Source organism: Liolophura sinensis, chromosome 4 (assembly GCF_032854445.1).
Source record: "Liolophura sinensis isolate JHLJ2023 chromosome 4, CUHK_Ljap_v2, whole genome shotgun sequence".
NCBI lineage: Eukaryota > Metazoa > Mollusca > Polyplacophora > Chitonida > Chitonidae > Liolophura > Liolophura sinensis.
The window spans coordinates 19,023,340-19,048,986 of NC_088298.1; the positions used below are offsets into that span (position 1 = coordinate 19,023,340).

The following is a 25,647-nucleotide window of genomic DNA, read 5'->3' on the forward strand; positions in this document are numbered from 1 at the left end:
GCTGTTGTACTGATTATGTTGTAATTTTACATTCAGCTGTATACATTTGTACATTGAAAGATGTTTCCAACAATTTTTTATTGAACAAACTAATGGATATGATCAAAATTGGGCTATTGCCCCTATTCCAAATATTTGTGCTAAAAGTTCGCGTAATTTGTACAACAGCTTTTCAATTCTTTTCCTCTGTTTCAAAGAAATTCTAACCCATTTCAAGTGGTGAAACATTCATGTTATTGCCCAATGTAAACTCTGTTATTTATCTATATTATATATGTCTGATTTTTATGTCAAAATAATCGGGGCAGCTCTGCTCTACTGATGGTAATGACATGAAAACTGAAAACAGAAACCATTTTTCACTTTCAGCTATTGCCTTAATAAACATTTTGTGTTGGTTACATAAGTAACATTTGATATTGTGGTTTGGGATAAGCTTATTTGCAGAATAAAATTTTTTTAATTAACCAATGAGATTGTATGTTACACCTTGTTCCGGTGATTTCAACCAATCAGGATTGAGGATGATGGTTGTGGTGGCTCCACACTGACAATCTCAGCAGCTAAGGCCTCAGACAATGCCTGGTTCCAGTGTACAGTAGTTAACATCGCTGGCACCGCCTCTTGCAGGAGCAGGCTTGATGTCCAAGGTCAGTCAATACCAGGGGGCGCTTTGCTCAACACCTATAATGTCATTGATGCAAACGGTTATTTATATCACTCATACTGTCCGCCAGCTTCCTCTCCTGCCATATGTGGGAAGGTCTTCCAGCAACCTGCAGGTGATCGTGGGTTTCCCTTGGGCGCTGCCCAGTTTCCTTCCACCATTATGCTGGCCACTATTGCCTAAGTGAAATATCCCTGAGTATGGTGTAAAACACCAATCAACTAAATGAGCAAATAAATATTTCCAAGCTTTCACTGCAGTTTCATTGAGTGGAGTCAGGTCTGGTGTCTACCACAAGATGGATGTTGTCAAATACTGTACTGCGCGATCGTAATGATATATCTTGCACAGATGTGGATCGGAACATCCAAGTAGGAAGGTCGTAATATCACAACAAGATGTTCACGTCATACGCAGATCATACAGCTAAGAAGGGCGTATTATCTATGTATGATGGGCGTAAGATCAGACTGTCATCCACGTAGGGTTTTACGACACTAACATTCGCACGTAAACTCACCTAATGTGTAACAAATGCCACATTGTTCCAAACCAACCTTTTTTTTTCTCTTGGAATGAATTTGTTCTCTCGGCCTAATTCGCACGTTAGCATGATAATGCACAGATCAGGTTTTGAATGTTTCTGCAGTTATTTGGTAGATGCAAAACCATAACCTATACAATACACGATTTTCTTGAGTGCAAAAATTTTCTGAGGCAGTCAATTAAATTTCTAAATACAGTATATAACCGAACTTATACATAATAATTCAGGCACCACAAATGGTTGATTTATAATATTAGTACAGCTTTTGGTGAGAACTTACATCATCTTTGGCTGTCAGAGAATGCGGTTACGATTTTACATTTCCACTGACACTAATAAACTTCGTCGAGAAACGGGAATGCAAAACTCGAAAGTCATGCATCATGTCGTTTTACTGGCTTGAATGAGTGAAAGTTAGGCCAGTAACAGACCATTCACTTATACTTTTCTCGTCACCAGGTAAGCAGACTGAAGTTACATTGTTTCACGTTGATAGCTAGCGTGTGGGCAAAGGCTAAAGTGCCGTAAAATGGTCTAAACGAAAAGTTATGTACCAGCTGATGAAGGTCTGTGTAAGATGCAATCAGGATGGTGTCAACATCTGCGCATGGGCCGCCCATCTTTGCTGTAGGATCTGCCCCACATACATTCAAGAAGAGTATATCGGTAGGATTGGGCAGTACTGTACCACACTCTAAATGTGGAAGCACTGGCACTATCCTGCAAACTGGAGACATAAGTGTCTTTTGAATGGAAATTATGTTGAGACATCACACCAACAGCTAACAGAGCATAAACCTTACAAATTATTTGAGAGACAGTCAAATTAATTAGTTTCTTGTTTTTTATTTGCTTAGTTACTGATCACAGACCTGCTCCAGAGAAACCATTGCCTAAAGGCAAAGTCAAACCTAAAGGCGGATCTCCTCCGTAAGTTGTCAGAATTTTTTTTGTCAGCTGTTTTCTTTAAAACATCCTATTTGAAAGTGCATTACTTCATACCATGGTTGTAAGCTGGAGAGCTGGGGTTCAAATCTGAGCATGGTTCAAATCATAAGCACTTTGAACTTGGCCGTCTGGGAATCACCCTGGCTGGGTTCTCTGCACAAGGGGATGAGGCATGTACTGGTTGGCCTGGTGTTGGTATACTATGACTAGCCGGGATGTCGTGTGGTGTTCACATGGCATTCCAGTGAGGCAGCACTTCAGACTTGACAGTCTAGATACCTCTGTCCTGGATTCTCTTCACAGGAGGATGGGGCATGTACCGGTTGGCCTGGTGCCTTTATCTTAACACATTTGGCACTAGTTTATTAAATACTTCTGCAGTGTGATGTGATCTTTGTTTTCAGAGTCTTAATTTTTCTGAGTGGTTAAGTATTTCTGGGAGAAGTTGAGCATTTTTCTGAGTGGTTGAGCAATTTGTGTGAGTGGATGCATATTTTAAGACTGGGATAGAGCCACACAATTCTTATAGCTGCCACCCCACAAAATGGTCAACCCTGTTCTTGTACATGGACTTTGTTATTCTAATAACCCATGTAAAACAGTAAGGAAAATATAACAAAACATTCTAATGACCGCAATGTTTGTTGCTATGGTAACAGTCATTATGAGATCCAGGAGCTGGGTCCGGTACAGCAGATTGGATACGCCTCAGAAACAGAGCGCGGTGTTGTGCGACTCATTTCTGATGAGGAAGAGGAGCCCAGGTGTGTTGATATGGAGTGATGCTTGGAATTGTGGGATTGCGTTGTGGCATGCTGGGAAATACAGAAAACTGAGGAGACAGATTTGTTCAGTGTGATGTCCTGTTGACTGCATTGTTTTTGGTAGATAGACAGAAATACGTGCATGTAGATACCATGTAAATAAGACTTAATAAAGACAACAAGACAGGAAGTTCTAGTTCTGTGTTCACCCCTCCTTTAATGTGCTGTTTAGCATGAAGACCTCTCTTGAAGGTCAAGAACCTTGTTAATCATTTCTTGTTTGTAATAAGCTTGGTCAGCGTTTCAGGGGTCTCGCAAGTTCACATAGATATCGACTTGGCAGGTGGAAGCCCTGGTAAACTAACATAAATAAAAGACAGCATTTTACAGTAGTTGCTAGATTGAATACACATCTGTCTGTCCAGTTGACAGCGACGTTGGCACCTAATGACAAATAATGTCCTTTAGCTGCGGTAGTTCGTGTGAGCTCCCACCTGTCGCGCCCATAACTGCGTGAACGGAAGAGTTTGTTTATACCTATATTTATGAATAACAGGATTTTAACTAATAGGGTTACTACTAATTAGTTTTTCATGAATATTAAAAAGAAATTTTAACTGCCATTTCATCATTTAAAATGGAACTAAAAGCTAATGCCCTGGGAAAATGTATCAAGTTTTTGTAACACATATAAACACAGCTAACAGATACCAGTTTCATTTCTAATTCTTTGATAAAACTGAATTTGAATTCTTGAATTAATGTGTTACTACTGAGTTAGTATATTTCTAAAATATTTTGATAAATTAGTGCATGAATTGTTGATCTCAGTCATTACATTTGAACTACAGAAAAGTGCACAGTATATTTTTGTCACAAATTATATAAACTTTCTCTTTGGAACTGATGCATTTGTGAAGTTTTCGTACAGTTACTGAGATTAAATCTGTAGATGTATTGCGTGAAAGTGAACAGGTTGGGTTTACAGTTTCTGAAAAAAAGATTTGTCTTCTGTCCTTTCTTGTTTCTACCCCCTCTGTTAGTGTTGTTGTTGTTACGTATTCACCCAGGCCAAAGCCGACTGCGCCCACAGAAAAAATTACACCTTCAGCTGCAAAGCCCGCTGCAAAACCACAGCCACCTAAAGTGCAGCCAATGAAGCCGCCACCACCACCTGCTAGAGAACTGTCACCTAAACCTTACATCGTCGAGGAGCCAATCACATCAGACGAGGATCGACCCTACCGGTTCCCCAGTGTTGCGAAAGCCAAGAAGCTTTTTGACCGAGGAGAGCCTTTACCTCCTCCCGGAAAACAGATCACGGTCGAGCATTTCACAACGGATTACACGGATGACGAGGAGCCGTACATTCCTCCAACGGTGGCTGAAGCCAAACTGTTATTCAGTGGTGCTGCACCACCACCACCTGCAACTGCACCCAAGCCTAAGGCACCACCAAAACAGCCCGCCTTTGAGAGAATGGAGCCAGAGTATGAATATTCATATATACATTGTATACTCGTATTGTTGTCATCATCGTTGTTGTAACAGTGGAGGTCGGCTAGGCATGGTTTCATTGTTGTTGTCTGTGGTTACTTTGTCAACGCTGGTAGAATCAGTGACTCCTTTCTTTGTTGTTGTGTTGTGCTATGTTACATTTTTTTTTTGTTGTGAAGATATTTTGCATGCTGTTCCCTATTTACATTCAGTTGAAATTATATTTATTTATTTGATTGGTGTTTTACGCTGTACTCAAGAATATTTCACTTCGACATTGTTGGCCAGCATTATGGTGGGAGGAATCTTCAGTAGAAATTGATAGTTCCCAAGAAAGGCCATGAAATCTTCATTATCGCGATTTGCATCTCGCAAATCATTGTTTTATGCGTAGTTTGATGTAAATTCTATGGATGGATCCTGGAAAGGAAAACCAGGTTTAATCTTTCGATTTTACTTTTTTTTTTCGCAGTAAACTATGGTGTTATTTTTAAACAGAATAACCCTTGAACATGCACAAAAGAGTTGGTACATCATGTAGCAGGTTTTAGAGGCAGTTTAGTTAAAATATATTGATGTTTGCATGTTCGATGTTGTGTTGCAAGGCTTATGTAAAATTGGTATTTTTCTTGGCATATAATTATTGCTATATTCAACATTAGATGTGTCAGAAACTTTGCTGAAATCTAAAGATCTGCTGCGAAGTCTTCACATTTCATGACCATGGTAACACGTTTATGGTTGTACAACAGAAAAGTGGCTCCACCCAAAGCTGCCAAGCCTAAGGCTCAGCCAGAACCTGTTCCACAACGAAGACCAGGAGAAGTCAGGTGGGCTGTCTACCCTGCATGTGACAAATTGTATAGAATAAATCTCTAGTTTGTACATTTTGATATAAAGGAAATTGTGGTAAAGAGGGTGAAAGGGTGTTTTTTTTGTTTTTTTCTGTTTTGTTTTGTTCTTTTAAAAGTGTAAAACAGGAAGTGTTAATGGACCTGATTTAAAAAATTAAAATGGAGAAAATCCATTAAATTGAGAGCTTCATTTACACAATAAAATTTTGAAGGAAACACGTATGAATCAGTTCACTAGGAATTTGGCCAAAATGCAAGTAATGCATACAAGGAATTATAATTTTTATTTGAAAAAAAAATAGCAGACCATAGTCTATTATGTTGAAAGAATTGATGCTGGTTACACAATGCAAATGGGAGTTGAATGACTCTGATTGGTGACTTATTCTGCGTCACATCTATCATGTAGCTACGAGATACAGGAAGAAGGACCAGTCCAGCAGATCTCCTATGTGACAGAGAAGGAGAAAGGACTTCTGAGGCTCATACATCCTGATGAGGCACCCATGCAAAGGTTGGTTGGCATGGCAACCAAACGTGAAACTTTTGGCATGGTTTCTTTTATTTATATCCATATTTTTTTCTTTATGATAGTTGACATTGTTATTCAGAATTTATACTTCTGTAGCATGTTTTGTGTTGTATTGTTTTTTTTTTGTTTTTTTTTATTCCTCGACATTTTTGGATGTTGGTTGGCATGACAACCTGATTTGAAAGTTGTGCCTTTTTTTTTTTTAAAATAAAGTTGTTATTGGGCATCTAGTTCTGGGATCACAAAGCGATTGCAGACCTAAGTCTGGCTCTCAATCAGCAAATTTGGTATGTTCCTCTCCATTTCATTTTAACTGAAATTTGCTGTGCCCAAAATTGACGTTGTGAAGCAATATTTTGACTTTGTTACATTGGAAATAACAATTTTAAAATGATTTAAAATTTTGACTGAAATCTAAGATGGCTTCATGGTCCTAGTGCTAGGGGTTCATGTTTTGTGAAGATAAGAAAGCAGAGGATTCCATCCATGTGTATGTTTTGATTTTCAGTGGTTAGTTAAAAAAATTAAGATCACTTAAGATAATTAACTGGGTCACTGTGAATCAGTATTCCAATTAATGGGAAAATAATGCATTTTTTGTTTTGTTTTTATTTTAATTCTGCTCTTTTGTTATTTTGCCTACGGTGCATTTCTGTGATTGTGGTGTTGTGGGTGTCCATTTACACTTGTAATATTGTTTTATGATAGTTTATTTCTCTCATTTATTTTTCATCATCATATGACTGAAATATCATTTAATGCTGTGTTGATTTGTGATCTTGGACTGAACTAATGTTACTTTTTGTTCATTGTTAGCATGTGTGTTATAGCTAGGTTTAAGATTACACGTGCATTTTGTTTAATAAACTTTGCTTGTGGAAAAGACCATATCATTGTTTTGTTTTTTTTTGTTTTATATTTTGTTTACAATTGCCAGTGCTTTATATCTGCATATTACCAAGACTAGTAATATGTGTAAATTACACAAATGCAAATGTTGAAATATGTTATTGGTTTTTTGTCCAACTCTCTCTAAAAACATTGGTGATTCTGTTACCTCGTGAGTCAGTTAATCTGTTTGTTGTAATTCAGATATTTGTTGTTTTTTTTTTTTCCTGTCAGATCTGAGATTAAGATTCCATTTGAACCTCAGCCTGTGCCTCCATTTGAACCTGTGTCATTTACCATCAAACCAAAAGAGTTCAAGTAAGTTGAAATTGTTAGTTACATGCTGATCAAGCTACTGTGAGTGTACAATGAGAACATAGGTCTGGAATATACTATTTATCAGTCTATTAGGCGGAGCAATAAAAATATTGATTTATTTATGTGATTGGTGTTTTACGCTGCACTCAAGAATATTTCACTGATACGACTGCGGCCAGCATTATTGTGGGAGGAAACCGGGCATAAGCTAGGGGGAAACCCATGACCATCAGCAGGTTGCTGGCAGACACTTACACTATGCTTGCCCACTTACACAATAGAAGTGGCTCTGACAGATAAGGCAGGCAGGCCTGGTGTTATCAGAGCCAAAACAACAGAACCAAAACACAAATTATGCTTTACACGCACCATAATGTGTCCACCATCATTTAAGTCGCTCTTTTTCTTCAGTATGGCCTAAAACACCAATCAAATAAATAGATAAAAAAAATTGTTTGTACCAAATTATGTATTTGAGCAGGATTCTAAATATCTAAATTGAATCAACTGTATCATTGAACCCATTCTTGTGTAATAGAGCAACGTAAAGTGGGGTGCCAATGAGAATAGCCTGGAGGCAAGACATAAACGAAATGTACATCTTGTGGGCACGTCTTAACTGCCTGTTGTCACATTATGAGTCTCTGTGTGTAGAACTTCAGCTGTCTTTGTACTTTGTAGATCAGACACTTTTCTATACTGTATATTTTTCCCCTATACTCTGATTCTTCACTGATTCCTTATTCTTCTTTGCACCGATTCCAAGTCAAAAAAATTTGCTGTCTGACTTTTTTTTATACTTCTTTTATGTGTTTATTATTATTTTTGGTAAAAAAAAATGGATCCTGGTTGATTTTATGGGTTAGGATTTTCTATACAGTTAGGAAGGTGTATCTTGAATTATTTGTTGATGGCAAGATCATAGAGATGCTGATATAGGCATAGCCTTGGGGTTTTGGATAAGCTCACCATTACAGATAGTCTTCTAGACAATCTCTATACTTCAGCGTGTGATTGTTTTCAGGCCTGTGCCTGCCCCGGCCCCTGCTCCCGCACCTAAGTGGGAGCCAAAGAAGGCGGAGTTCTATGTCCCGCCCCCTCCACCCCCGGAGCCAAGGTGCGTGGCTTCTACAAGTCATGTGACAAAACCTACATTTATTTTTACTTTTCCTTTAGAGTTGTCTTTTTGCACATATGTGTTGATACCTCTGCGGTTTTGAGGATAAGCGACTGTCTTTCCTTTCTGATTTTTTTTATACCTGTGTTGTCAATATCTGTTTATGACTGCCCATTATACACTTACGTGTTCAACTATTTCTTTCGATATTAGCATTAATTAATTTTTTAGATTCGTTTCTTATGGCATGCATATGCACTGATAGGATTCTATTCCTTCGTATGAATTTGGTCATGTCTTTGACATTTTAGCATTATACCATCTGCGGCCACGCCTAAAAAGGCGCCTGTGCCCCCACCACCTAAACCTAAGCCCATGCGGCAGGTCGCCCCCGAACAGCCACCCCCACAGGTGGCCAAGGCCCCTGTCCCACCTCCTGTCTCACCTAAACCCAAACGTAAGGCAGAAAAACCATGGACGCCCGAAACAAGCTACGTGGCACAAGTCGTCAAGGAGCAGGACAAAAGGTTCGCTTACGTTTGTGTTGCCATCAGCCCTTCTCATTGTGTTTGACTCCCCTGATGTGTGCCTAATATTAATTTGGCAAGTTTGAGGCTTTGGCTGACAATGTTCATCTCCCAAATGATGCCCCCTGCTAATGTTTTAAACATAGCTTCCATGATCATTTATATTCATATTCTGACTTTACAAATATTGCTTCTGCATTTACCCCATTTTTTGTGACGGCCAGAAAATCTATACCATACCGATGCAAATTTTCCTTCCCGTCTATGAAGGTTTATTTGACCTGCACTTTCTAACATGCATTTTATGTGTTTTAGCCTCCAGTTTTATGTTCAACTTTTACTTTTTGTGAAGTCCTGTTGGGAATTCATGTTATTTCTAATTTTTATTTCATTTGATATTGTATATTTTTGGTGTTTTATTCTTGTTTTCCTTTTCAAATGTTATTTTGATTAACTGTCTAGTTTTGATTGCTCACCTCCTCATCATTTATGCATGCAACAGATATTCCTCTCTCCTAATGGTCTTGCTCTCCAGTTTTTCGTCCTCACTGTTTTCTGTTTGGCACCATTTTCAGCTGACTGTTTTCAACCTGAATTTTGTATTTCATTATTAAATAATCCATTCAATTCCAGGTACCAGGCTTATTAGTGATTAGCGGAAACAGTACCGAGTTTTGCTCATTTTTGAATTTCCTTTTTAGATGAAACTAGCTAAGATAACATCAGAATATTTTGAAGTGTTTTATTGCAGTTACATGTACAGGATAAAACGAAGCCATCTAAACAGGTTTAATCTGATTCAGCCATTACTCAGATGTTTTTGTACATTACAATCCTGTTTTCAGACCCAAGGAACCCAAACCATCAGAGATTTCATCAGGTGTTATTCAGCTTAGAGTTCCCAGGTCTGGTTTATTCCAGTTTAATCTGGTTTTTTGGTGGTGGTGGTGGTGTCTGGCTCTAACTGGTTTTATCACACAACTATATTCTTCTACAAACACAAGTTTGCACAGCTAACTGGTTAATTCTAGTATTGTTTAGCCTCAGCCAAAAGGTTTAGATGGTCTTGATGTTCACTTGCACTTCTTGCTCTAATAAAACCATCTGACAACTCCTGTATACACCTTAAACTTATTAGTAGTTCTTCACAGTAAAAAAAACAAAGATGACATTCATCTATTGTTGCCTTTTTATGTGAAAAATAGGCTCAGTATATAAGTTATCATCTTTTTACGTTTCACTCTGTGGGACAGAACTGATTTTGATTGGCAAGACTGAGCTCATGATCTCATCATTGTATGTCAGCCAATCACCATCTGTTCTAAAGTGTTGCATTAGGTAGTACTAACACACTGGTGATGGGAATAAGTGAGATGTCTGAGTGGGTGGTGGTTGGAGGTTCTGGCACACTAAAGTGTTGCGTTAGGTAGTGCTAACACTGGTGATGGGAATAAGTGTGACGTCTGAGTGGGTGGTGGTTGGAGGTTCTGGCACACTAAAGTGTTGCGTTAGATAGTGCTAACACTGGTGATGGGAATAAGTGTGACGTCTGAATGGGTGGTGGTTGGAGGTTCTGGCACACTAAAGTGTTGCGTCAGGTAGTGCTAACACTGGTGATGGGAATAAGTGTGACGTCTGAGTGGGTGGTGGTTGGGGATTCTGGCACACTAAAGTGTTGCGTTAGGTAGTGCTAACACTGGTGATGGGAATAAGTGTGACGTCTGAGTGGGTGGTGGTTGGAGGTTCTGGCACACTAAAGTGTTGCGTCAGGTAGTGCTAACACTGGTGATGGGAATAAGTGTGACGTCTGAGTGGGTGGTGGTTGGGGATTCTGGCACACTAAAGTGTTGCGTCAGGTAGTGCTAACACTGGTGATGGGAATAAGTGTGACGTCTGAGTGGGTGGTGGTTGGAGATTCTAGCATACTAAAATTTTGTGTTTAGTAGTGTTAACGCTGATGATAAGATTTAAGGCATTCTTTGAGTGTTTTGATGTCTGAGGTATCCTTTTCTGGCATTCTGAATGTTCTGGTTAGTAGTGCTAAGTCTTGTTTTATGGGATTTCAAGTTTTGAAATGTTCAAAATGTTGTTAATGTTCTTGTCATATTTTATGGTTTTCAGTTCAAACCTTGATGTAAAAAAAGTGAAAGTAGTCGTATCAGTATTGGTAACATTGTATTTAATGCTCTAAACATTTGATTCTGGAAGCTCTTTTGTCTCTTGAATTTGTTTAGTCTCTAGTTGGTGTTAAATATGCCTCTCTTGACAGTTTTGACTCTTTGTACATGTAGTTCTTCGTGGTGAGTAGAGAAACTCTTACATACAGTATGTATGTTAGGACATGAAATAAATCAAAATGCAGTGATATTCAGTAACATTCAGGTTGTGTCCAATCATCATTGCTGTCGGCCAGTTAAAGGCCTTACATATACGTGTATCATTTTTATTTACTGTTATTTCCTGTTTTTGCTAAACGCAGCTTAGAAGATGAGGACAGAGAGCGGGCCCTTCAGGCATACATCCAGCGTGAAGGTGTCGCCCCTGAGCCGGAAGACCTCTTTGACAAACACAACCCACGACCTCCAAAGTTCAAGACACAGATCCGTGACTTGCCAGATCTGAATGAGAATGACTCGGCCCACTTCGAGTGCCGTCTGGTCCCGATTGGCGATCCCACCATGAAGATCGAGTGGTTCCGAAACGGAGAGCCCATGGTTCATGGTAAGTGTCTGAGAACATTGCGGGTAATGTTCCAAATTCTTGGTTTAAGTCTCATTTATGAGAAATGGGGCTAATTTCAGTCCTGTTTATGGTGAAAAATCTTTGGCGATTTTTCTCATTTATGGGAAATGGCAAATTTAATTGATTTCCATTCGATTCTGTCTCTGCATTGCATGGCTGGCAGCTCAGCGATTTAATCTTCTGTAAAACTGGATAGCAATACTTAACTTTTCAAATCAAAGTATTAATTTAGTGTCATGTATATGTGAACAGACAAGTTACAAAATAGTGTTATTAGAGGATAACCGAAGTACATTTTACTGTTCCAGCCAGTGTCTGTATGTTGTGGCTGGGTGAAGTATCATGTCTGATGTCTCAAGAATGACGTTCCAGTGAGGCAGCATTATAAATGTGCCAGTCACTGTACACTTTGATTCCACTTTCAGGCCATCGTTTCAAGCCAATGTACGACTTTGGCTTTGTTACCATGGATATCCTGTACACATACGCAGAGGATTCTGGTGAATATCTCTGCAGGGCAACCAATCAAGTGGGAGAAGACATCACGCGAGCTTCCATTCAGTGCAAGGGTGTGTAGGAAAAAGCCTTGTTTGTGTTGTTTGCTATTTCTTGTTAGATTTAAGATGTAAGGCAAATGTGAGTAGCGATAAGAAATCACTAGATTTAAAGGAAAAGACCTCTAAACATCAAAGTAGGCATCACAAAATAGATCACTTGAAACTCTGCATAAATATACTTTCGTTTATTTTTTATAACTTTTTGTGAAGAGTTAAAGGCATTCAAACATTTGAATTCTATGGTGTGCTTTATGGAGCATGTTATCAGAGGTTAGGAACTCTGACGTCACAGGAAGTATTTCCAACTCTAAATCACAACACGGAATGTTAGAATAACTCTTTTTACCCACAAGTAAAAGATTACTGTGAAAAGATTCTCAAACATTCCTTTCTTCTGGTGATCATCAGGAAAAAAGGTGAAGGGACGTCAGAGTTTCTGGATACCGTCAGCATGGCTCATAAAGCCCACCTTACTATTCACATATTTGAATATCAATCTTAAACAATAAACGAAAGTATTTTTAGTCATAATTTTCAGTTTTCTGTGTAATGTGTGAAGTTAGCTTTCCTTTACTTTAAGAAAGATAGGAACTAGGTCATGTATGTGAATGTGAGGAAATTAGGCGCAATTTCGTCTGTTTCTGTTGGCTTCTGCATGTTTGTCTTCACTCGGCAGGAATATTACTTAGCCAAGAAATAATTGAGTGAAAGTCTAGAAAAATGATTTTGCTCTCAGTTGCCAAAGTTGTTGGTGTTAATATCTGTTTCATGCTTTACAACATTGGAATTATCCATATCAAGTAATTGTTAAAATTAGCAGTAATCAGAAGGTATCGTCTCATCTGGAGATTAAATTGTTGTTTACAGGTAAGATTGGAGTCATCACAGAGACCCAGTTACCAGACGGAATAGAACATGTTCAGAAACTTCAACAGCTTGAGGCATACAAGAGGTACTCATCTCATCTTCATTTCTAAGTGTAAAAACTCATGAAACCTTACAGACAGTAGGTTTATAATTATGATAAATAAGAATGAAAAAGAGAACCATGGAACTTTTTCCACTAAAGCCATTATTTATTTATTGACAGATAAATTGTAGAATTAAAGTAAACATAAGTAGAAAAACCAGGGATAACTGTTACTTTGACAGGGCATTTTTGAACACTTGTTTTAATATCCAGATTTAAAATTGTGAACACAAAAACTAGTCATAGGCATTGATTATTTTGTTACAAAATTCACCTATACACTGAACAAAGAATTCCTGGCCTAAATTCAAAATTTCCACTTCAGTCTTTTGTGGTATTAACCATTGATTTTCTTGGGAAACACATTCTTTTTTTGTGACTTCACCTGAAGCTTAGCTTGTAAAAATGAACTTTCAGCAGCACATAGAGACCATGAAATGATTCTTTTGATATCAGTTAATAAAAAAATTAATCAAACTTCTCAGAAAATCTCTTCAGTGGTAGTTTAAGGTGGATGAATGAAAAAAAAAAATCAAGCAAAATGCTTAAAGAGAAATACGGCAAGTAGAGATTCAGAAATGATAATTTCGGAACGATAATAAAAAAAGTCATTCACTCACTCACTCACTTGCTGTCACTCGGATTTTTCCAGCCAAATCACCATGGAGCAGCGTGTGATTGAAGAGCCTCAGATCCAGTGCCCGCCCACTATTGACCTTCAGCTAGAACCGGTCGAGACCGGCGAGGGAGAACCCGCCAAGTTCATGGTCAAGGTCGGAGGTCATCCCCGTCCTCGAGTGACCTGGTGGGTCAATGGCAGTCTCATCGTCACGGTGAGTTGAAGTCATTCATCCAGAATGTGAAGTCAAAGTTTTGTTATGGGTCAGTAGTTTCAAGCAGAATTGTACTTTCTCTGTTGTGAGAAACGTCTAAACTTTCTTTCCTTTTCAGAAATTCATCACATCTTCCTAATCGTCTTCACCACACTCATGCCGTCACTGTGTGTCCCATGTAGTCGTAGTGCTCATTGTAAATACAAGTGTAACATTTTAAGTATTTGATTTCCTTGGATCCTAGTAGATAAAGGATCTGAATTCAGAAAAGGTTATTTTTTAGAAAGATTTATTCTTTACCACATTTTCACAAAAAATAAAAGAATTTTTTTTTTTGCTGAAATTTAAATATATTTCAAGTTAATTGTTACAAGATGGGTAGAAGATCCCCAGATGCAAATAAATTCCATTGAGATGTATGTATAAACCTGATTGGAGTGCTTGTTTTTATTGCAGGGGTCAAGATTCAAGCTGTCTTATGATGGCATGATCCACTACCTGGAGATCCCTAGATGCCGAGAATATGACCAAGGTCAAATCAGGGTCGTTGCTAGGAATCCATTCGGTGAGGCGGAGCACAGCACATCGCTTACCGTATTACCGAGGGAAGACTGGCGTGCCCGATTGAAGCAAGCCCCTAAAGGAGAGCTTGTCATCGAACTCGAGAGACGAAAGAAACTGGAGCTTCGGTCCGTTGAACTTGACACGGCTCTTCATAAACCTAAACCCACATACCTCGAACTGAAACACCTGGAGAAAGGTAAATTAGGCTCAGTTTGTTATCTTGTCCCAGTGTAAGAAGACAGAAGCTGTCTCACACTCTGTTTTCAAAGATACATGAAACAAATTTACATTTCATGTCTTTGCTCAAACTTAAGTTTGAAATTGGACAGTGATGAACCAATCAGCAGCCATCGACCAGTACATTAGTCGATTTGGAATTTGCAAAAGTACATTTTTAAGGTAAAAAGAGAACTTGTTTTGTTGAATAGAAACGAACGTCCTGTCCAGATATGTAGAATTTCCAACTTACCAGTCAGAGTTACATGGGTTCAATCCCAGGCTCTGGCATGCCAAAGATGTGAAGTCTGGGGATTTCCGTGGTTACTGGTAAGGGAGAGACGATAGTGATTAATTTGGTGGGTGTGATATCCATGATGTATCCATTGACTGAGTGGCTGCAGTGTCAGTGTTTAGTATCAGTGTTTTCGAGACTGGCCCAGTTACAAAGACATGCTCTTGTAACCAGGTTTCTAAATCAAACTTTAACCATAAGGCAAAAAAAGTGATAATTATGTAAATTACTCCTGGCAGGATACAAGTGTAATTATCCTGTTCTCTTTTGGCTCAGGACCTGTGGTCCACGATGAAGAACGGGAACACGTGGAGAGAGTCTACCACACGGTTCACACCCATCTCAAGCACCCACTACCGGCCTTTGAGCTGCGGGTCACACCCACCACTAGATCAGAGACAACCACAACCATTGAGCATGCTCAGCGTGTGGATATCACGTCTGATGAGCGTTATCGTATCGGTGAGATGCCACAGCCTGAGAGGCGTGAACCTCCAGTCTTCACCAAACCACTCAGACCAATGAGAGTTGTGGAAGGCAAACCTGTGACGTAAGTTTTTTTTTTAAAGGGTGCTGTCCTTGGACAATTTTACACAGAAAGCTTTAATGTTTCGTAATGGTGGTTTTGGACATAATTACAAGGATATATTAAAGAAGAAATTTTAATGACAAAATTTAGTCATTGTGGCATCTGGTATTTCTTAAGAATGAAGTTTAAAAGACGTTATGAATTTTGGTAAAATTTCTGAGTGAATTGTATGTGTTTCCCTCTTTCCCTTTATTGCTATTTTTTGCTAAAACATTGTTCTCCATAAAAAAAATGTTTTCTTACTTTTCACGGAATTAAACCTTATTCTGCTATAATCTGTAGACCATTATTTCATTATAAATTCTTGCATAGTAACAGTATTAAAAGGGTATATCTTTGTTTTTCTTACAAAAGTGCAAGTAGTTGATTTTAAAAATATGACAACAGACTGATGTCTTAAGAATTGTCCTTTGTTATTCTAAACGTATGTATGTTTTTCATCTAGACTGCTTTTGTGTTTACCTCTCCTAGGTTAAAGGTAGAATTCTCAGGGTACCCATCACCTATCATTACGTGGTACCGTGATAGTTTTGAGATTCAGCCCAGCCCAGACTTCCAGGTAAGCCAGAATTCCAGGTGGGCTTACCACAACAGTTAGACGCATTCCAACTTGCCGATCCATGAATCCATCAACATCCATGAATCTAGATCCATTCATTATTGTTGGCACAAAATTGTCTTATTGGACATAACACAAGGAGAAATTAGTGATAAATAATAGATCATGTATTTATATGCAATCTGCCAAAGATTCTTGGCTCAGTTAGTAGATTTGCTGGATTTTGGATGTAGAGATGCGAGTTCAAATCCCAGTGTGACCCAGAATGGAAATCCTTCAACCACTGCAATTTTATACATGTGCATCCTCAATATTTTGAACCTTCTCTAAGGTTGGCTTCAGACGATTTTATTAAATTCAACCCATTTTTAATCGAAAAGAATAATTTTTTGAACTACTGATATCATTGAAGTAGAAAATTTACAAAATGTTACAATTGTTTTTCTCTTGCAGATAACAACCACCCAGACAACAAGCACCATGCACATCCCTGAAGTCTTCCCAGAAGACACTGGGATGGTGACCGTGAAGGCGTACAACAAGAATGGCCAGACTCAGTGCAAGGCCAAGCTCACTGTTGTTGGTAAGATTGTCGGAATGGAGATATAACTCACAGGTGGAGGTTAGAAGGATACAAACTCGATGTTGATTGGCTGACAGTGCAGATCAGATTTCCTGAGTTAAAGTCTGCAGCTTTGGTCATGCTTGAATAAACATACATCACTAAACTTGCCTGTCTCTCATAGCAGCCAATCAGAGACAATATTGTATCCTTTCAAAGTGGTAGAAATTAAAATTATGTTCTTACCAGCTAAATCAACAAAGTTTTAATTACCATCTATAGATATTCAAATAAGATAGGCAACAACCAAGAATTTCACGTTATCGTACATGTCAAACATGTATGATAATCGCACATATAGGAAAATGATTATCGCACGTATAGAAAAAATGGTATGGTAATGGCGACGTACCAAAAAATTGCACGACAAAAATACGATAAAAAAATGTTGCATGCCCGATTGTGAAGCTGGGCCCAGATGTGCGGACATTAGCAAGATAGTTTAGTGACAGCCGTAAGTGAGGCGGTTTGTCAGGTACTTACTGAAGGGCAATTGGTTTAATCTCCTGCCCACTTGGTTTCCTCCAACTAAAACATGTAAAAACCTGACTACCATCAATCTGAGTGAAAATTTTTCAATACGGCGTTTACCAGCAATCCAATAAGAAAATAAATTAATGATTAATGTTTTAGAATTTATTGATATCAAACCACCATCAGTTTGAAGCAAAATAAAGATACAAACGCTTCTCTGTCTCAACTTGAAATTTACTACAATTTCTTTCTTTATTACAGTTTCTTGCTTTATTACATTTGCAGAAGAAGACATAACTGAGCGAGACACACCGCCTGAGTTCCGTCGTCTCACGCGTGACACCAAGGTTGTACTGGGAGAACCTGCCACGTTTGACTGCCAGGTATCTGGTAAACCAAAGCCTGAGGTCTACTGGACCAAGGTAAGAGTTATCCCCCCTTAAAGTCAAATACTTTAAGTCACATTGTTGAAATATCTTGTTATTTCAACTTTCACTATCAGTTACTGTTTCAAGCTTCATGAATTTTTTTTAAACATACTAAAGTGTAGATTTAATGCACTTGAGAAAGGTATAAATGTACAGATAAAACTTAAGAATGTTAACCTTGCCAGTGTATTGATTACTTTAGAAATATTACTATAAAAAGCATGATGACTGTTAAAAGCTACATGTACTAGTTAATTGGGAATGAATAATTTTGAATAATGCAAAAAATTAAAATATAAAATACATATACACTTATATGTACTTTTACATTGTTAGTAACTTGGTTTTCATGCATTTTAATGAAGGAGATTGGAGAGCAAATCTTTGCCCGAGGTATGCAGTAGTAAAATAACAGATGGGATGCGTGTTGTGAATGAATGAAAGAAAACATTTGACATTTTAGGATGGTAAACGGATAACTGAGAGCAGCCGCTGGAAGTTCATTGAGGAGAACGATCGCTACACTCTCCTGATCTATGAAGTTCAGCGTGAAGATGTCGGCCAGTATGCCTGTGTCTCTATTAACACTGTTGGCAAGACGACATGCACGGCAAGACTCTTTGTGGAAAGTAAGATCATGTGACTTCCTTGTTACCATGGCATTAAATTGTTGTTAAAAAAAAAAATTAGATGTATTGAGTTTGTAAAGAGGATATTATAGGATGAAGAGTCTGTGAAGAAAAAGAAAGTTTTTAGCTAATGAGTATGTGGAATTTTTTTTTTTAATCTGAACGTCAACAATGTTGTTTTTCATCCTTCATGTTATCCTCTAAACTGTTATACAGTTACAAGGTTTCAGCTGAAAAATAGAATTAATTTCAGACCTCGCAGAAACCTTGTGTATGATTAATGTACAGCTTATCCTGTCCAGTTCAACGTTTAACCTTTTCCTCTGACAGTTCCCCAGCAGCCCCCGGAGGAGACACGAGCAGCACCACAGATCGACGCTGTCATTGAGAAGCCTGTTGTCGTTGAACAGCCCCAGAGTCGGGATGTGGAGGAAGGGGAACTAGTCAGATTTACATGTCGCATCATGGGATCACCACGTAAGCCTTTTACATCGAGTTGGTTCGTCTAAATATAAGCGTTATGTCCAACATTCGTATACCATTCGTAGTCCGTAAAGGGCGTTCCAAGTCGATAATCGCAAGATCCATTTCCAAAATAACGTTTAACACTAGCTCCCAAAGACAAAGGTATAAAGGAAATTATACAAATAGGAAATAAAGCCAGTAACACACAAGAGAGAAGCGGTCATCAGTTTTCAATGATGCCAGACAGACAGTGGATATTCCAGGCATGAATTCCATATCAAAGTTCAAATTCATAGTCCATGAATGAGTCCCAGGTCAAATAACACTTTCTATGCAACCTTATTACAGGTCTTATTATGGTATCCATCCATGTTGGTCAATGAACTCTTTGGCATTGCCAGTATATCTAAAGAACCGCTTCACGTACAGTTGTAAAATTTGTTCGTTTCTTGTCTCTTCCACCAGGCCAGAACCCTGTTGAAAACAAGTAAAGTAGCCTTATTATTTACAGTTTAATTCCCCTTTTTGTGACGTATTGCTTTATCATGTCAAAGCTGTATTTGAACAACTGCTTTACTTAAGGATTTGAAATTGGATTGTCATGCTTATTTGGGTCATCATCACTAAGATCAGGCAGTACAAAGAATGTGTGACTGATGAATTGATTACAAAAGCTGTTTTTCTTTCTGGTACAGCCCCACAGGTGCTTTGGTATGTCAATAACCAAGTTGTGAAACCGTCCAAGTATTTCCGTATGGAATCAACCCTGGACGGATACCATACTCTGACGATCCAGGAAGCCTTCCCAGAAGACACTGGGCTTTACCGCTGCACCGCACGGAACCAGGCCGGAGAGGTCTCCTGTCAGGCCTACCTCAAAGTCCACGGTAAGTGTTTAAATTTAAGATTTTCTGGAAAGGTTTAGAAATTAAGTAGCATGTCCATGGAAAGTTTATCAGATTGGTACTGGTGAGACAGCTGTCTATTTCATCACTGTTTCAGCAGATAAATTTCTGCAACACATTGTTCATTTAAAAAGAAGGAATTTGATTTGGCTGTTTTCTTCAAACCTACCTCTTAAATAATTAGAATTTATGATTATTGCTGTGAAATATGTTTTTTGGATCACTGGAAAAATTCAACCGCAAAATTAATACTTCGAAGAGCTCCAAAGACTAGTCAAAATTAGCTAGGGCAGCTATGTTAGCTAGGCTTGCCTAATGAATGTTAAATCTTTCCTTTGCTGCTTTGTGTAAAATGTCAGTTCCATTGTGTCTTAATTTTACTTGTACAACCTCCCCAGGCAAATGTCCTGATCGTTTTCCCAAAATATATCTAGCTCTTGGCAGTTGAGGTTGTGTAATTGCATCAGTCTGTCATTGCCTCTGTAGCAGTTTTATGCTTGGAAGTTCGTCATATGTCTCTCAGTGTATGTGAATTTTATTTATCCCTGCTTGATTTTTTTCCAGCTGTTGTATAGGTAATGACTGTAAGACCAATCAGATAAATAGATAAATAACTGTTTTGACTGGCTTATGCATACAGGCACTGAGAGCGAATCAGAACCTGCCCAGGCAGAGGTTCCTGCCCAGCCGCCATCTTTTGTCAAGCCAATCTCCAACACGCTAGTTGTAGAGGGCAGCCCGGCACGCTTCGAGGCTGTTTTCACTGGTATGCCAGCCCCAGAAATAACATGGCTGAAAAATGGAGAGATCATCACAGACTCCAGAGACTTCAAGGTAAGATTTCATGTTTAGTTGACATCAATCTCAACAGGCCAATTGGCCAAATTACACAACACAGTGAAAACATGTGTTGGGATCAAAGCAACAGGTAAAACAAGACAAAGGAAGAAGATTAAAATAAAGATTTATGTTATGATCATTGTTCAGGGGGATCATTGATCATTGTTCAGGGGATCATTGATCATTGTTCAGGGGATCATTGATCATTGTTCAGGGGATCATTGATCATTGTTCCCGGCTCAATGACCGGGGAACCTCCCACCAATACGACCGCTTTGAGTTCAAGACTATCTTAATCCTCTCCTCCCGTATGTGGGACGATCTTTCAGCAACCTGTGGATGGTTATGTGTTCCCCCTGGGCTCTGCCCAATTTTCTTCTACCATAATGCTGGAAACTGTAGTACAAGTGTTCTTGAGTACAACATAAAACCCCAATCAGACAAATAAATAAATAATAAAAAAAAAAAAAGGAATGGTTATTTTATCTCAGCAGCATTTTCTGACACCCGTTTATGAACTTGTACGGATGGATAATAGGACTTTATTAAAGTTTTTGTGGCTGAATTTATTCAAATTGACCTTATTTATTATTTGAGCACTGTGAAATGACCAGAATCTTCTTGACTTGTTCCCCTTGATTGCATATCCTGATTTGACCAAAAATGGTTACTTGTCTTTCATAGTTTTAAGTTCTTCACATTAACCTACATATACATAATCAAGTCAGGTTGGAACTGACAGATGTGGAAAGATTTGTTAGTATCCTGTGGATGGCTGTGGGTTTCACCTAGGCTCTGTCCGGTTTCCTCCCACCATAATGCTGGCCTCCATCATACAAGTGAAATATTCTGGAGAACAGCGTAAAGCACCAGTCAGATAAGTAAATAAATGATGGATGTCATTCATTATCTGTTTGTTGGAGAAAGTAGTCTGTGTTCAGTGACACAGGTTCAAATCCAGCTCTTGTTATCTTGTCCAGGAAGCAGATGAATATATTAAGTTACCGCATAAAACTTTATGTTATATTATGTTCTGACTTTTCTTCACAGATTGACAGACTAGGAAGCACGACAACATTATCTGTACGAGAAGCCTTCCCAGAAGACAGCGGTTTAATCACATGTAGCGCCCGAAACCCGCTAGGAACTGTCGAGTGTTCCGCAGAATTCTACGTTCAAGGTAGGGGCTTTTTTCTTTGGCATTTTAATTGGATGCTGTTATCCTCATTTTTTGCATTTTGTTTTGAATTTTCGGCTGTCGTCATAGTTATATGTTGGATTATGATCATCAAAGGCTTCAAAACCTGCAATTCTGTTTTTTTTTATAATTTTTGTATTGACTTCTGTAACAAAAAAAAGAAAGAAAAAAAATTCAACATTGACGTGAAATTCAGTTGTATTAATGCATGTCAGAAAATGCATCTGTTTTGTAATGGAATGCTTTTACTGTATGTGTAGATTTGATTGTGCGCTGCGTTTTTGTTGCAGAATAGATTTTTTAACAGTTCATGACTGTTTTTTTACATTGTAGGATTGATTTTAACAGCATGTTCTTTTGCAGAAATTTGTTTGAAGCGTATTTTGATGTTGATATTTTTATGTTCTGCAAAATGAGAAACCAAGCCTAACAGCCTTATTCCAAATTTTTGGATTCAGATCAAAAAGCAATGAAAACTTGAGAAAAGCTGTGTCAGGGTTCTGACTGATAAAACATTTTTAAAATCCTCCTTTTGTTTGAATATTGACAAATGATGCCAATAAAAATTGTTACGCCTTGATGTGTGTTTGTTTTGTTTTAAGCCTTGCAGAGTTTGGTGTGCATGAATGCCTGGTCTGAGGGTTGTGTCATGTGATAGAAGTAGAACCCTATTCCAAAAATCTGCCTTTGCATATATTGCGAGAAAGTTATCTCCCCTTATCCAAGAGTGTATTATCTCTGGCTCATTAGTTTATATTAAAACTAGTTATGATGCAATGATGGTAAACTGTAAGGTATACTGTTTTCTTTTGACATCATCTGAATGTCTTTTTTTTATTCTGCACCTGCTCTAGTTTAACTTTTTTTATCAGTTTTGTCACAACTAGTATGCTTGTTACTTTGATTTGTTCAGGAGATTTTTGTGATTTTGGGCATGTGTGTAGTTGTTTAAAGGTTCTTGATTTAGCAAGCTGCATGGTGACCATGAGGTTCAGCATGAAAATGTCCCACATCATGAGCCTCTCATGAGACCCTCCCCAGTCAAGGGCCTCGTGTCTTCATTCTGCATGGTCTTCAGAAGGTATGATTATCTAAAACTTTAGTATAAAATCAATTTTATGTTTTGTTGCCTTTTTAAATGATTCTTTGAACAGCTAAATTATAATTTGTCCAGTATGTATGCAGGTGTACATAAACCAGGTAAAAGCTTTTCTTTTTGACAATATTTACCTGTGGATGTCAGTTTGATTTATGGGCCTTTTCGATTGCATCAGATCTGATCACATCATACATGAAATAAACCTGTATTCTCTTTTGATTTAAATATAATTTATGGTTCTTTTAAATTGTCTCTCATCTGCAACCAGATGCAAGGAGATATTGCAACATCTGACTGACTGAACATCTGTCAACCTCCATCATGGCCTTCTCTAAAACTTTCCTATCTTTTCTTACCTCCAGATGAAGAAGAGGCACGTAAAATCACAGAGGCCCAAATCATACTTCAGCAGCGTCAGATCGCCACAGAGGCTGTTCTGAACGTGCCCAGATCAGAGGAGCTGTATCGTATGACTGTACAGCCCCACCCACCCGAGTTTGTCAAGCCTCTCACACCTGTCATTGAGGTTTTACCTGGTGAAACTGCCAGGTGAGCTCATTAGTTTACCATTACTTTCATTGTCAAGACCTGCAAGACTTTGATTTGTACTGAAACATTTTCATTGAAGCTTATCTTGCTCTAATATGTCTATGTATATATTTGTCGTGAGTGGAAGATTAATATTGGCTTTTGAGTGCAGGAAACCAGGGTGATGGGTGGAGGAAACCAGGGTGATGGGTGGAGGAAACCAGGGTTATGTGTGGAGAAAACTAAGGTTATGAGTGGAGGAAAACAGGTTGTGAGTGAAGGAAACCAGAGTTGTGAGTGAAGGAAACCAGAGTTGCGAGGAAAGGAAACTAGGGTTGTGAGGGAGGAAAGTGGGGTAAGATGGGAAAAAAAATCACAGACAAGGTGAAACCAATGCACCTGTCTGGGCACTGGACAATCCTCCTGACTGAAAGCTGCAGTTAACTGCAGGAGGCATCTCACAGGCTCTCTCTGATGTAAAGTGAAATATGTTAAGTCAGACTGTACAGGGCCTATAATGTCATAAGATAAGACTTACCTGTGTGCAAATGAAACTTAACCTAGCGTGTTGTTGTTGTTGTTGCAGGCTGGAAGCTGAAATATCGGCACTTCCTCCACCAACTGTCACCTGGTACACTAAAGGTAGGGAAATCAAACCCACGGAACACACACGCATTGTCCAAGAAGGAAATACCTTTACCATGATCATCACCAAGGTTACGCAACATGACGTGGGAGAGTACATTCTGCGCGTGAAGAATGAACTGGGAGAGGCTACCTGCAAAACGACACTTCTTCTTAAAGGTGATATTACAGGTTCCTGTGTGGCTGTTGTTACAAATGTGTCTAGGAAAGTTTACTGTTATATATGGTGTTAAAGGGAAGGTATGATGCTGATGCCCCCCCGCTGACATCTGAGATTTTACTGTTATTACCTGTTATTTGTATGTGTATGTTTGTGTTTCATTCAGAAAAATAAGCTGTTAGGTTTGACTGACGTCACCTTTTATAAGTAAAGCATTTTGTAGACAGTGAGAGGAAATTAAATAAATGTTTTACTTTTCAATCACATTTCCAAATTAACCTCATATTTTTGTTTTGGATGATGAAATATTTTAAATGTTAAATATCATTTTAAAATATTTAAAAGCATATGCCTACATGTTTGTCACTGGTTGAAACTTTTTATTGATGGAGAAGGACACATCTATTATTTTAGTGGCTGTGCAACTAATTATTTAGTCAAAATTTAGAATTACATCACCAAAATGGAAGCTCAAATTGTATGAAGTTAAGAGATAGGACAAGTACTTAGTATCGGACGTTTTTGTTATCACAGGCCCACAGAAAGTTCTCGAGCTTCGTCCCGAGCCTGATGTGACACAGGACGTGACAGTGACAAAGACCGTGACGCGTACAGAGACTGAGTACCACACTGTCACTCAGGACATCCAACCCATCATCAAGCGTCCACTGGAACCAGAGATCGTCGTGCGTGAGAGGGGAACTGCCATGTGAGTAATGAATATATTGTACACGTTGTGTTCTATGTGTAACTAGGGTTTGTATAAAAATGCTCTCCTGTGTTGTTGTTGGCAGGTGACTCCCTGCCTCTTACTTATTTATTTATTTGATTGGTGTTTTTCGCCGTACTCAAGAATATTTCACTTATACGACGACGGCCAGCATTATGGTGGGTGGAAACCGGGCAGAGCCCGGGGGAAACCCACGGCCATCCGCAGGTTGCTGGCAGACCTTCCCACTTACGGCTGGAGAGGAAGCCAGCATAAGCTGGACTTAAACTCACAACGAACGCATTGGTGAGAGACTCCTGGGTCATTACGCTGCGCTAGTGCGCTAACCAACTGAGCCACAGAGGCCCCACCTGCCTCTTATCATTGTGACTTGTCACATACGAAGAACTTCAGCAGTTGCGTGCCAAATATCAGTGGTTTACCCTGGGCACTCCTGGCTGTCATTGTATCAAATTTAAAACACTATGTAGTGAAATTATATACTTCATAAAAGTTAAATAGCATATTATTTATTCTCAAATCCCCTTGAAAATAATAAACAATTTACAATCGTGGATTCTAACTCTGTTGTTTAGACTTGAATGTGAAGTAGATGCCTACCCCCCACCGACTGTCACATGGTACGTGAATGGTGTGGAAATCAAACCATCCCCACGTTACCATATCACTCAGGAAGAAAGTAAAACCAAGCTGGAAATCCAAGAGGTGCAACCTTCTGACAGTGGTGAATACACCTGCAAGGTCATTACAGAGGTCGGTGAGGCAGTCACAACAACTACGCTTCGTGTCACAGGTAAATAGGTGGAGGATGTTTAAAATTTCATTTTATACTTTTTTTTTTAAATTTCATTCATGGTATCAGTCTAGTGCATCATGGATATATGAATATTTTGAAACATTTTAAGTTCTTCTAATGAGCACTGAATCAGTGTTGCAGAAA

General features: G+C 38.6%; 1 protein-coding gene across 5 annotated transcripts in view; it reads left to right on the forward strand.

Annotated features, from left to right (window-relative positions):
* LOC135464711 (titin-like) overlaps window positions 1-25,647 on the forward strand; it is a 110,321-nt gene that overhangs the window by 10,126 nt on the left and 74,548 nt on the right. The window contains exons 15-41 of one of the 5 annotated variants that reach the window (XM_064742215.1): window positions 517-650; window positions 2,072-2,144; window positions 2,822-2,926; window positions 3,997-4,416; window positions 5,176-5,253; window positions 5,687-5,791; window positions 6,932-7,015; window positions 8,040-8,132; window positions 8,444-8,659; window positions 11,139-11,380; window positions 11,827-11,970; window positions 12,826-12,910; window positions 13,581-13,761; window positions 14,218-14,521; window positions 15,113-15,386; window positions 15,897-15,984; window positions 16,438-16,567; window positions 17,366-17,502; window positions 17,972-18,137; window positions 18,468-18,614; window positions 19,298-19,489; window positions 20,148-20,341; window positions 21,398-21,527; window positions 23,007-23,193; window positions 23,759-23,976; window positions 24,512-24,686; window positions 25,283-25,500. In XM_064742215.1, coding sequence (XP_064598285.1) covers window positions 517-650; window positions 2,072-2,144; window positions 2,822-2,926; window positions 3,997-4,416; window positions 5,176-5,253; window positions 5,687-5,791; window positions 6,932-7,015; window positions 8,040-8,132; window positions 8,444-8,659; window positions 11,139-11,380; window positions 11,827-11,970; window positions 12,826-12,910; window positions 13,581-13,761; window positions 14,218-14,521; window positions 15,113-15,386; window positions 15,897-15,984; window positions 16,438-16,567; window positions 17,366-17,502; window positions 17,972-18,137; window positions 18,468-18,614; window positions 19,298-19,489; window positions 20,148-20,341; window positions 21,398-21,527; window positions 23,007-23,193; window positions 23,759-23,976; window positions 24,512-24,686; window positions 25,283-25,500 — 4,520 coding nt within the window. The remainder of the gene's footprint in view (window positions 1-516; window positions 651-2,071; window positions 2,145-2,821; window positions 2,927-3,996; window positions 4,417-5,175; window positions 5,254-5,686; window positions 5,792-6,931; window positions 7,016-8,039; window positions 8,133-8,443; window positions 8,660-11,138; window positions 11,381-11,826; window positions 11,971-12,825; window positions 12,911-13,580; window positions 13,762-14,217; window positions 14,522-15,112; window positions 15,387-15,896; window positions 15,985-16,437; window positions 16,568-17,365; window positions 17,503-17,971; window positions 18,138-18,467; window positions 18,615-19,297; window positions 19,490-20,147; window positions 20,342-21,397; window positions 21,528-23,006; window positions 23,194-23,758; window positions 23,977-24,511; window positions 24,687-25,282; window positions 25,501-25,647) is intronic. The other 4 variants (XM_064742218.1, XM_064742216.1, XM_064742219.1 and 1 more) reach the window with 4 other exon arrangements.